The sequence below is a fragment of the Prunus persica genome, chromosome G5, assembly GCF_000346465.2.
Source record: "Prunus persica cultivar Lovell chromosome G5, Prunus_persica_NCBIv2, whole genome shotgun sequence".
Taxonomy (NCBI): domain Eukaryota; kingdom Viridiplantae; phylum Streptophyta; class Magnoliopsida; order Rosales; family Rosaceae; genus Prunus; species Prunus persica.
Genome location: NC_034013.1, coordinates 11846456 through 11858152, shown reverse-complemented (window position 1 = coordinate 11858152; position 11697 = coordinate 11846456). Strand labels below are relative to the sequence as shown.

The 11697-nt window shown below is 39.4% G+C and overlaps 2 protein-coding genes and 2 pseudogenes across 2 annotated transcripts; 1 reads left to right on the top strand and 3 right to left on the bottom strand.

Moving 5' to 3' along the window:
- LOC18776825 (anthocyanidin reductase ((2S)-flavan-3-ol-forming)) lies at nt 328–2765 on the bottom strand. Its single transcript, XM_007209935.2, has 5 exons — nt 2608–2765; nt 2288–2457; nt 1941–2153; nt 1466–1845; nt 328–1352 (listed from the first exon to the last, which is right to left on the bottom strand). The coding sequence occupies exons 1-5, from the start codon at nt 2750–2752 to the stop codon at nt 1190–1192; spliced, it is 1071 nt and encodes a 356-aa protein (XP_007209997.2). The 5' UTR covers nt 2753–2765; the 3' UTR covers nt 328–1189.
- LOC18777814 lies at nt 4355–6853 on the top strand (annotated as a pseudogene).
- On the bottom strand, nt 6960–8741 carry LOC18776217 (anthocyanidin reductase ((2S)-flavan-3-ol-forming)). The gene is made up of 5 exons (XM_020564894.1): nt 8570–8741; nt 8260–8429; nt 7808–8020; nt 7320–7699; nt 6960–7209 (listed from the first exon to the last, which is right to left on the bottom strand). The coding sequence occupies exons 1-5, from the start codon at nt 8688–8690 to the stop codon at nt 7056–7058; spliced, it is 1038 nt and encodes a 345-aa protein (XP_020420483.1). The 5' UTR covers nt 8691–8741; the 3' UTR covers nt 6960–7055.
- LOC109949348 lies at nt 8818–11656 on the bottom strand (annotated as a pseudogene).

Below are 11697 nucleotides of genomic sequence, written 5' to 3'. Positions count from 1 at the left end.
ATGTTTGGAATTGTAACTTTAATTTTCTTAGGTTGTGAATGCTTGAGAATTGGAATCGATTGTGAATTTATATATGCTTGAGAAATTAAGGTTGTGTATTTATTTATTTAGGTTGTAAATTTATATTTTTGTGAATGCTTGAGAATTTGCGGTTTTAAACCGCAAATTAGCTGTAACCGACCGCATTTTTGCGGTTTACCGCAATGCGGTAAACCGCAAAACACGGTCGGTTTGCGGTTTCAAAAATCACCAAACCGCAAATAGTCGATCGGTTTGCGGTTTGAGTAAAAATTCGCGGTTACCGAACCGCAACCACCCCTAATTATGATGAACCCTATTGCAAGTCTATTCAGTTTAAGCTTGTTTCTAGAAGATGGATATGATTTGCTTTCAAGTCAATTCAGAATGTATCTCTATGCTAAGCTCGAGAAGGCAACCAAAAACTTTAAAGAAGAGCTGGGAAGAGGGGCTTCCGGGGTTGTATATAAGGGTGTTCTGGCAGATAAAAGAGTGGTAGCTGTCAAGAAATTAGCAGATATTTATAAAGGAGAAGTATTTTGGGCAGAAGTAAGCACAATTGTGAAAGTCAATCACATGAACCTGGTGAGAACATGGGAATTCTGTTCTGAAGATAAACACAGAGTTCTCTTCTCTTGAGTATGTTGAAAGCAAACCATTAGACAAGCATTTGTTCCCCCCAAATTTCCTTGGATGGAAAGAGAGGTTTAAAATTGCACTAAGGATTGCTAAAGGTTTATCCTATCTTCACCATGAGTGTCTAGAATGGGTTATTCATTGTGATGTGAAGCCTGAAAAGAAAAATTCAAAGTGGGGAAGATGAATGGATAGAGGATATGTTGGATCCAAGATTGGAAGGGGTGTTCAGCAGGAACCAAGCAGCAAAGATGGTTGAGATTTGTATGTCCTGTGTGGAGGAAGATAGGAACATAAGACCAAGGGATTTAGTAGTGCAAATGTTGCTAGAATATGAAGAGGAACCCAACATTCAGATGTAATTGCATCTAAGCTGCTGATGTTCATTCTTTGTTTGGTTTTAGCTATTAAACTTGCTATTGCCTTTTTAAAAGTTTACTTGTACTGCAATTTGAATTATTTGCAATTGAGCCATGATTATGCAGATGCATGATGAACAAATTACATCTAGTTGTGTTTTGATCAAAACAAAGAGTTAAATAAGTTGAGAAAAAGAGCTCCTAGTTAACCTCCTTCCACTTGTTGCACTGTCATCTAGTATATTCTTCATGCTATACCTGTACTCAAAACCCATCTTCATCAGCTTACTGAAGTCACATTTGCTTCCTTCTTCTAGTCTTTCGATGCTTTCAGTGAATCTGTGATGAATTGACACATTCATGATCAAAGAAAATGAGTAAAATTCTGGAGTTAAAAATTAAAAGTAGTGGAAATCTGTCATAAAAAAAATGAAATTCAGTAGGATCGATACTCTTTTGCTATCTTGTGTTCTGAATAATTTTCTTGGAAGTAGCTCGCAATTTCGTTGATATTCGGACTGGCAACTGCACAGCAGAATCTACCTCTCATGGATGGTTGTTCCATGCAGAAGATATGTGCTTGGCAGACATCTTCAATGTGTACAAGAGGAACCGAACCGTTAACTTCTTGCATCAATTTTAATCCATTGTAACCAAAAGAGTCCCCAGTAAGTTGTGATATAAGTACTCCCACACTAGTAGCCAAATATGACAGAAGAGTTTCTCCTCCCACCAAGCCACAAGGAAGCGTTACCACTTCCAGTTTACCATTATCAATGTCATTATAGCTCAGCACTGCTCTCTCTGCTAATGTCTTTGATATGATATACCCCTTGAGCACATTTCCAGATTAAAATCATACATAAAGATTAATTTTAATTAATGAAACATTAAGACCTAATTTCATTCACAAGCAAGAAGAGGTACCATTGAAAAATCAGTGGCATAAGTAAATGAGACATCAAGAGGTGTCCAACATGATTCATCAAGGCAGGGTTTGAATCCAACCCCGTCGTCTCTCCTCGGTGACACAGCTAGCATGCTTGCAGTGTAGATGAGTCGCTTAACGGTCTGTGAGCTAATGCAAGATTCAGCAATGGTCCTAACCCCAGCAACAGCAGCTTCAACTGTGTCCTTGTACTACATATATGTTCAAATTCTCAAACTGTCATGCACCAGCTTTCAATAATCAAACTATCAAACAACCAAGGCTTCATTTGGCGAGCATGATTGAATTGGATTGTTATCTTGCCTAAAAAGTACGAGTGCCTGACCTGAGAGCTTTGGTTGACATGCTGCTTTGGAGTGGCCACATGAAAGACAAACTCACACCCTTGGATGGCGGGTTGAAACTCATTGGGGTCATATATGTCAGCTTGGAACAGCAACAATTTGCTGTCTGCATTAGGGAGGGACTTGAGAAGGCCTACTTTGGATGCATCATCTGCATCATATATGGAGACCATACATAGTACAGATAAGAGGGTTGTGCAGATAAAATACAAGCATACATAGCAGTTTCATAGGGAGAGAGAGAGAGAGAAAGAGAGGGAGAGAGAGAGAGAGAGAGAGAGAGAGAGAGAGAGAGAGCAACCTAAGTTCCTCAGAGTGGCATGGACAGTATGGCCCTGCTCTAGGAGTTTTTTAACAAGCGAATAGCCAATGAATCCAGCAGCCCCTGTTACACAAACTCTAGAAATTTTGTTCTTCTCCATTGTTGCCTTTGATTTGGGAAACATGTCATACAGAATATATGGGTCCTAACCAGCTATTGCCAAGAAGTCCAGCAAAACTTACCAATGTCATAGACACACACAAAAACAAACAAAACACAAAAAACAGAAAAACATATGCAATTGATGCTGACCCTTTTGTCAATTGATGCTAGGAATGCCTTTCGTCAACATATGAAAATAGCTGGTACTTGACAACATCACCAAAGTTGAAGCCAACCGGGAGCCGACCCGGTAGGTAAGCCACTGTCTTGACCTAATTACACTTATTTTGGTTCACAAAACATGAGAGTAAATTAGCTTATGTCATGCATTTAAACTCTACATGTCGTTTTTCTTGGTTTTGGTTTTATTCTAGTACCATTCTTCGCTGCTTAAAGATCAAACATAATGATTTAGTGTTGATAAATCATCTTGTGTTATATCATAGGGCAAATATCTATTGCTGGCCACTGCCTGTTTGCACTTTTTATGTTAGTAGGACTTAATGGTCCCTTGACACATTTAGACAAGGATTCCTAAGGCTTCATTTCGCAGGCTGAAAGTAAGATTGGATTGGATTGGATTGTTGTTCAAAACTGGGACTTTATTGAATTAGTTTATCTTTGGACTAAGATTGGATTGGATTCTCATCCCACGAACTTCTACTTATCCATTGTAGTATCTCAAATTTTTCACATAAATTATTCTTTCATTTTTTGGGTCATATTTTTCTCTGTGTTCAAGATGGTGCGTAACACCAGGTATGATAATGCCTAACCGTGAAGTGTCCTTTCTTCTATTGAATAATGATTAGCCCCGAGGAAAGAATCCAAGTCATTTATAAATTTAAAAAGAAAAAGAAAAAAAGAGAATGCTATACTCTTTCAAATAGTCGCGTGCTCATATCATAGCCATAGCTGAATTGCAAATATTTCCATTTCTTTCATAACAAGTAAACCATAAAAACATGCTTGGATGAAAATTTGGAAATTGAAACGTTGGGAGCAGGATAGTCAGTCAGGGTTACATTACACTTGGAAAACATATAGGGGCCAAAGCCAAGCTGGGCAGTGGCTTGTATTATATATATAAAATAGAAAACGTAGTCTAAACTGCAAGGAGATAGGGGGTTTCTCACATACACACACTATCAAGGTGTCATGGGGATTCGAACCTGAGATTGGTCTACAAGTTAATGACTTTTTTCACTGAGCAAGACCTCGTTGTCTTGTATTATTGTACTATATTATATATTGTTGGTATTGAGTTTACAAACTTTATCACACTTATCAGTTTTTACTCTCAAAGACATTGGGACCAAGACGCAAAGAAAGAAACAAGTATTTGATGAAAGAAATACTCTAATATACTGAAGAGTTACTACTCTTGCTTGCTTATGTACTTCAACTTGAATGAGATGCATAAAATGTAGACACACTCATATTCCTTTCACAGGAAACACCAAAGTCTTCGTAGAAAGTGAATGGTGGAAGAAAAATCAAACACTGTTGCAAGCAAGTTCAAAGAAACTGCTGCAAATGTGAATGTGACAAGCTTGTGAGAATGTGCTGCACACAAAGACCACCGGCCACTTTACTTAACAACCATTGTGCTTTTCATTTTTAGTTGTTACTTTCCAACATATGGTAGTCCCATGTTTCAACTCCAAGTCCAATAAAAGACTTCGAAACCAAACTTCAACTCCAAGTCCAACAATGGGATGCTACCGGCCTGTTCTCTCTCCAAAATGTTTTCTCATTTTAGTCACCACTCTATTTTTCTACTGTTTTGCAACTGCAAAAACCAGGAACAGTTTGGAAAGAGGCTCTTCTCTTTCAGTGGAAGATGATTCTGATTTCCTAATCTCCCCAGATAAGTCTTTCACATGTGGGTTCTTTGGGGTGGGCACAAACGCCTATTGGTTCTCCATATGGTTCACAAATTCTAAGGACAGAACCGTCGTCTGGATGGCTAACAGAGAAAGACCAGTCAATGGCATGGGGTCCAGAGTTTCACTGAGTCGAGATGGCTCCATGGTCTTGAGAGATGTGGATGGCACAATTGTCTGGGAGAGCAGTACCTCCACTCCCACTGGTGGTGCTGAAAGGGCAGAGCTTTTGAATTCTGGCAACCTTGTTTTGAAAGACTCACAAGGTAAAACTCTCTGGCAAAGCTTTGATTTTCCCACTGATACTCTCCTCCCAAATCAACCCTTTACAAAGAGCATGAAGCTAATATCTATGTTGGGAAAAGGGAACTTCGGTACTGGCTACTATAGTTTTTATTTTGATAATGACAATGTTTTGAGGTTGATTTATGATGGTCCGGATATGACAAGCGTATATTGGCCTAATCCTAGTAACAGAGTACTTGCTAATGGTAGAACAAACTACAACACTAGCAGAATTGCTGGTTTTGATGAAATGGGAAATTTTGTCTCAAGTGATGACTTGAAGTTCAGTGCTTTTGACATGGGTATGAGAGTAAAAAGGCGGTTAACGATGGATTACGATGGAAACCTGAGACTTTATAGTCTCAGTGGTTCAACAGAATCATGGGTGATCACCTGGCAAGCTCTTACGCAGCAGTGCAAGGTGCATGGGATCTGTGGAAGAAATGGGATTTGTGTCTATACATCAGAGGGGCAAGTGCTCATGCCCTCGGGGATATGAGGTAGCTGATACAACTGACTGGCACAAGGGTTGCAAGCCTAAATTCCAGCCTACATGCTCACAGTCCCAGCAATGGAAATTCATGCAGATTCAGCATGCAGATTTCTATGGATTTGATCTCATTTATTATGAATCCATTTCTTTTCTCCGTTGCAGAAAACAGTGCTTGGAGGATTGCCGTTGTCAAGCATTTAGCTATAGGGAAGACAGTTGTTACACAAAAGGTGCTCTCTTCAATGGGTACGTGTCTCCAAATATTCCGGGCAGTATTTACTTAAGGCTGCCTCAGAGTGTGGATACGTCACCACCCACAAATCCTAATGTCTTTAATACGTGCAGGATCAATGTGTCAACTACTCACACCAGTACCAGTAAAAGGGAGAGATGGATATATCTGTATTCTTTTGCTTCTGCAATTGGTGCAGTCGAATTTCTCTTCATATTATCAGGTTGGTGGTTACTTTTCAGAAGATCACATGGTGCGGCACCTCCCCAAGAAGATGGATATGCTTTGCTTTCAAGTCAATTCAGAATGTTCCTCTATGCTGAGCTCAAGAAGGCAACCAAAAACTTTAAAGAAGAGCTGGGAAGAGGGGCTTCCGGGGTTGTATATAAGGGTGTTCTGTCAGATGAAAGAGTGGTAGCTATCAAGAAATTGGCAGATATTTATAAAGGAGAACAAGTATTTTGGGCAGAAGTAAGCACAATTGTGAAAGTCAATCACATGAACCTACTGAGAACATGGGGATTCTGTTCGGAAGATAAACAGAGACTTCTAATCTCTGAGTATGTTGAAAACGGATCATTGGACAAGCATTTGTTCCCCCCAAATTTCCTTGGATGGAAAGAGAGATTTAAAATTGCACTAGGGATTGCTAAAGGTTTAGCCTATCTTCACCATGAGTGTCTAGAATGGGTTATTCATTGTGATGTGAAGCCTGAAAATATACTCCTAGACAGTAATTTTGAACCAAAAATTGCAGATTTTGGCCTGGCGAAGTTATCCCAGAGAGGTGGCCTCAATTCAGTATCCTCTCACATTCGAGGAACAAAAGGGTATATGGCCCCGGAGTGGGCTTTGAACCTTTCAATCACTGCAAAAGTGGATGTTTACAGTTACGGAGTGGTGCTTCTAGAGATATTGAAGGGCATTCGATTTTCGAATCGGGTGGTGGAGAATTCTGACGGGGAGGAAGCAGAGCTGAAGAGGTTTGTCAAGGTAGCCAAAAGGAAGATTCAATGTGGGGAAGATCAATGGATGGAGGATATGTTGGATCCAAGATTGGAAGGGCAATTCAGCAGGAACCAAGCAGCAAAGATGGTTGAGATTGGTATTTCCTGTGTGGAGGAAGATAGGAACAAAAGACCAACAATGGATTCAGTAGTGCAAATGTTGCTAGAATGTGAAGAGGAACACAACATTCAGCAGTAATTGCATCTAAGATGCTCATGTCCGTTCTTGGTTTGGTTTTAGCTATTAAACTTGCTCTTGCTTTTTTTAGAAGTTCACTTGTACTGCAATTTGTTTTATTTACAATTGAGAGATGATTATATAGATGTATGATGAACGCTGCAAAGCTTGTATCGAGTATATCCATCCCCACATAATGCAGTGACACAAATTACATTACTTTAGTTCTGATCAAAACAAAAGGTTAAATTAGTTGAGAATGAGAGCTCCTACTTAACCTCCGTCCACTTTCTACACTGTCATCTAGTATATTCTTGACGCCATACTTATACTCAAAACCCATCTTCATCAGCTTACTGAAGTCACATTTGCTTCCTTCTTCTGGTCCTTCAATGAATCTGAAATGAATTCACACATTCATGATCGAAGAAAACGGATAAAATTGCTGGAGTTAAAAGTTCAAAAGTAAGGAAATCTTTCAAAAAATGAAATTAAGTTGGATCCTTACTCTTTTGCTATTTTGTGTTCTGGGTAATTTTCTTGGAAGTAGCTCGCAATTTCTTTGATGTTCAGACTGGAAACTGCGCAGCAGAATCTACCTCTCATGGATGGTTGTTCCATGCAGAAGATATGTGCTTGGCAAACATCTTCAATGTGTACAAGAGGAACCGAACCGTTAACTTCTTGCATCAATTTTAATGAATTGTAACCAAACGAGTCCCCGGTAAGTTGTGATATAACTACTCCCACGCTTCCAGACAAATATGAAAGAAGAGTTTCTCCTCCCACCAAGCCACAAGGAAGTGTTACCACTTCCAGTTTACCATTATCAATGTCATTATAGCTCAGCACTGCTCTCTCTGCTAATGTCTTTGATATGATATACCCCTTGAGCACATTTCCATATTAAAAATCAAACATAAGGATTAATATTAATAAATCAAACACAAGGTTGATTTCAATAGCCAGTTTCATAGACAGAACAAGAAGAGGTACCATTGAAAATTCAGTTGAATAAGTAGGTGAGACATCAAGAGATGTCCAACATGATTCATCAAGGCAGGGTTTGAATCCAACCCCATCTTCTCTCCTTGGTGACGCAGCAAGGATGCTTGCAGTGTAGATGAGTCGCTTAACGGTCTGTGAGCGAATGCAAGACTCGGCAATAATCCTCACCCCAGCAACAGCAGCTTCAGCTGTGTCCTTGTACTGCATGTATGTTCAAATTCTCAAACTGTCAAGCACCAGATTTCAATAATCAAACCATCACACAAGAAAGAAAACCAAGGCTTCATTTCGCGCCTGAGAATGAATTGGATTGTTGTTCAAGATTGTACTAATTGGACTAAGTTATCCCAGCCCTTTTGTTTGAACATATTGTCCTACAAACATGATATTAGACTAATTAAGTCCAATCCCATATGTTATAGCTAGTATGAGTGTGTAACCTGAGAGCTTTGGTTGTTATGCTGCATCGGAGTGGCCACGTGAAAAACAAACTCACATCCTTGGATGGCTGGTTGAAACTCATTGGGGTCATATATGTCAGCTTGGAAAAGCAACAATTTGGTGTCTGCATTAGGGAGGGACTTGAGAAGGCCTACTTTGGATGCATCCTCTGCAGCACATATGGAGTAAAAAGATACCATAAGAGGGTTAAAATACAAGCATGCATAACAGATGCGCACAGAGAGAGAGAGAGAGAGAGAGAGAGAGAGAGAGAGAGAGAGAGAGAGAGAGAGAGAGAGAGAGAGAGACCCAAGTTCCTCAGAGTGGCATGGACAGTATGGCCCTGCTCTAGGAGCTTTTTAACAAGCGAACAACCAATGAATCCGGCACCCCCTGTAACACAAACTCTAGAAATTTTGTTCTTCTCCATTGTTGCCCTTTGTCTTTTTTCAGTGAATGCTATCTGGGTGCGTGCCCATTTTATAATTGGTCCCCCAAAAAGAAAAGATGTGATCATTGAGTGTTACTCCTTTTGTCAATTGATGCTTACGCGGAATGTCTTTCGTCCACACAACAAGATCACATATCATTCTTCTCATCACAAGAGTTGAAGTCTACATGGTCCACTAAAGTTTGGTTGGCGGACTCGGAAGCTAAGCCAAGCCTGACCCAATTACACTTATTTTAGTTCACTGAATATGAAAGTACATTACCACTTAAGTTGTACATGTCCTTTTTTCTGGGTATGGTTTTATTCTACTGTAGCCTAACTTTTCATATATAAACGTTACAATGAAAAATGCTGCAAGCTTTTATATCAGTATATCTATCCCCACATAATGCAGGGATGCTAATTAAATTACCTGAGAAAAAGAGCTCCAAATGAAAAGCCTTCCACATGCTACACTATCATCTAGTACATCCTTCATGCCGTACTTATACTCAAACCCCACCTTCACCAGCTTAGTAAAAGTCACGTTTGGTTCCTTCTTCTGGTCCTTGAGTCAATCTGAAATGGAATTCAGAATCATAAAATCTATGAAAATGGGAACATTGGCAGAGCCAAAGGTTCAAAACTAGACATATTTTTCATAGAAGTTATGAAGATTGAAAATTAGGTTGGATCCCTTACTCTTTTGCTATCTTCATCTTGTATTCCTTGTAGTTTTCTTGGAAGTAAATTGCAATTTCTTTGATAGTGGGATTGGCAACTGCACAGCAGAATCTACCTCTCATTGATGAATGTTCCATGCTGAAGATATGCGCTTGGCAGACATCTTCAATGTGTACAAGGAACCGAACCGGTAATTTCTTGCAGTAATTTTAGTGCATTGTAAAAAGGCAAGTCCCTAGTAAGTTGTGATAGAAATACTCCCACGCTTCCAGGCAAATATGAAAGAAGAGTTTCTCCTCCCACCAAGCCACAAGGAAGTGTTACCACTTCCAGTTTACCACCATCAAAACATTATAGCTCAACACTGCTTTCTCCGCTAATGTCTTTGATTTGATATAGTCCTTGAACACATTTCCAGATTAAAATCAAACACAGTGATTAAAATTTTAATCATAGAGCACTACAAATTAAGTCTTAATTAGTTGGAGAGTAAGACAGTGAGAGCAAGAAAAGGTACCATTAAAAAATCAGTAGCTATTAAAATTAATACACATTTGTATAAAATAAAAAATCTAGAAGCTTGAAGAAAGTGCTATAAGCTTGAAGGGAATGTTGGCTAACACAATTAAAGATCGAAGAATGTTCCAGAAAAACCAAGAAAGTATGCAGTAAAGAATTGTGGAGAAGTTCTCCAACTATGTCGTTTAAACATGTGGCTGGAAATAAAAAGCCAAGTCGGTGGACTTGGTGGTGTCGGCAACTCTCATCTGTAAAAGGACTTGTAGCCTTCCCAAGCAAAGTGGAGCCCCCTGAAAAGAACTCCCAAACTAATAGAGCCAAGAGCTACCCAAATAAAGCTATGTTGATAGGGATTAGGGATGGCAACGGGTCGGGTAGGGGCCGATATGGAGAGGAGATGGTATTGGCGTCCTCATTTTTGAATTCGATCTGAAAATATATATGTTTATATTTAAATAAATAAATATATCATTATAATATTTATGTTTAACCTTAAGTTAACTTCCCTCTCCTAATTTTTTCTAATTTTCTATGGAATTTCATATTGATATGATTTTGAATTGTTGAGTTGAACTTTATAGTTAATTTGGATGTGTTGAATGATAATTTAATATGAAACATAATGTTAAAATGTATGATAAATATTTTTTTATACAAAAAAATCGGGAATTCGGGACGGGTATGGGAAATAGTCCCCCGATGGGGACGGGAACGGGGATTCCCCGAAACCTAATAAACGGGGATTCCCCGAAACCTAATAAACGGAGATGGGTTCGAAGACGGAAGCGGGAATGGAGATGGTATTGTCATACCGGGCCCCTACCCGACCCGTTGCCATCCCTATATGTTGAGGAGCCAAAAAGCTCATCAATTTAAGTGTAAGGGCCAAATAGCCCAAACTAATCTAAGCAAGTGTGATGGCCAATAAACCAAAAAATTAAAGAGGCCAATTAGCCTACATCAAGCTATGTACTATTTTCCATCAAATATAATAAAATCACTTTGTTTCCCCTACAATCTAACACTAGTACTAGTAAATGAGACATCAAGAGCTGTCCCACATGATTCATCAAGCAGGGTTCGAATCCAATCCCGTCTTCTGTCCTCGTGGACGAAGCAAAAATGCTTGCTGTGTCGATCAGCGGGTGTTTGATCGAATGCAAGAATCAGCAATGTTCCTCACCCCAGCAACAGCAGCTTCAGCTGTGTCCTTGTACTGCATATTCAAGTTGAGAGACTGACTGGCTGACCTGAGAGCTTTTGGGGTTATGTTGCATTGGAGTGGCCACATGAAAAACAAACTTACACCCTTAAATGGCTGGTTCAAATTCATTGGGATCATATGTATCTGCCTGGAAGAGCAATAACTTGCTCTGAGAGAGAGAGAGAGAGAGAGAGAGAGAGAGAGAGAGAGAGAGAGAGAGAGAGAGAGACCCAAGTTCCTCAAAGTGGTATGGACAATATGGCCCTTCTCTAGAAGCTTTTAAACAATGGAACAACCAATGTATCCAGAAGCCCCTGTAACACAAACTTTGGAATTTTGTTCTTCTCCATTGTTGTTGCCCTGCTTATTTGTTCGGATGAATCAATATTATTTTCAAACCAGTCATATGTAACACCATGTATGGTTAAAACTAGGTGATCCACGCAGAGTCAGAAACAGAGGAGGATGAGGTGCTCATTAGTCAATTGTTCTGCAAGTTGTCAAGTCCAGAAAAAGTTGCCAATGTCACCACCACAACTCTAATATTATGGTGCTCCATATGATATGTCACCACCACTTCTCTAATATTATGGTGCTCTA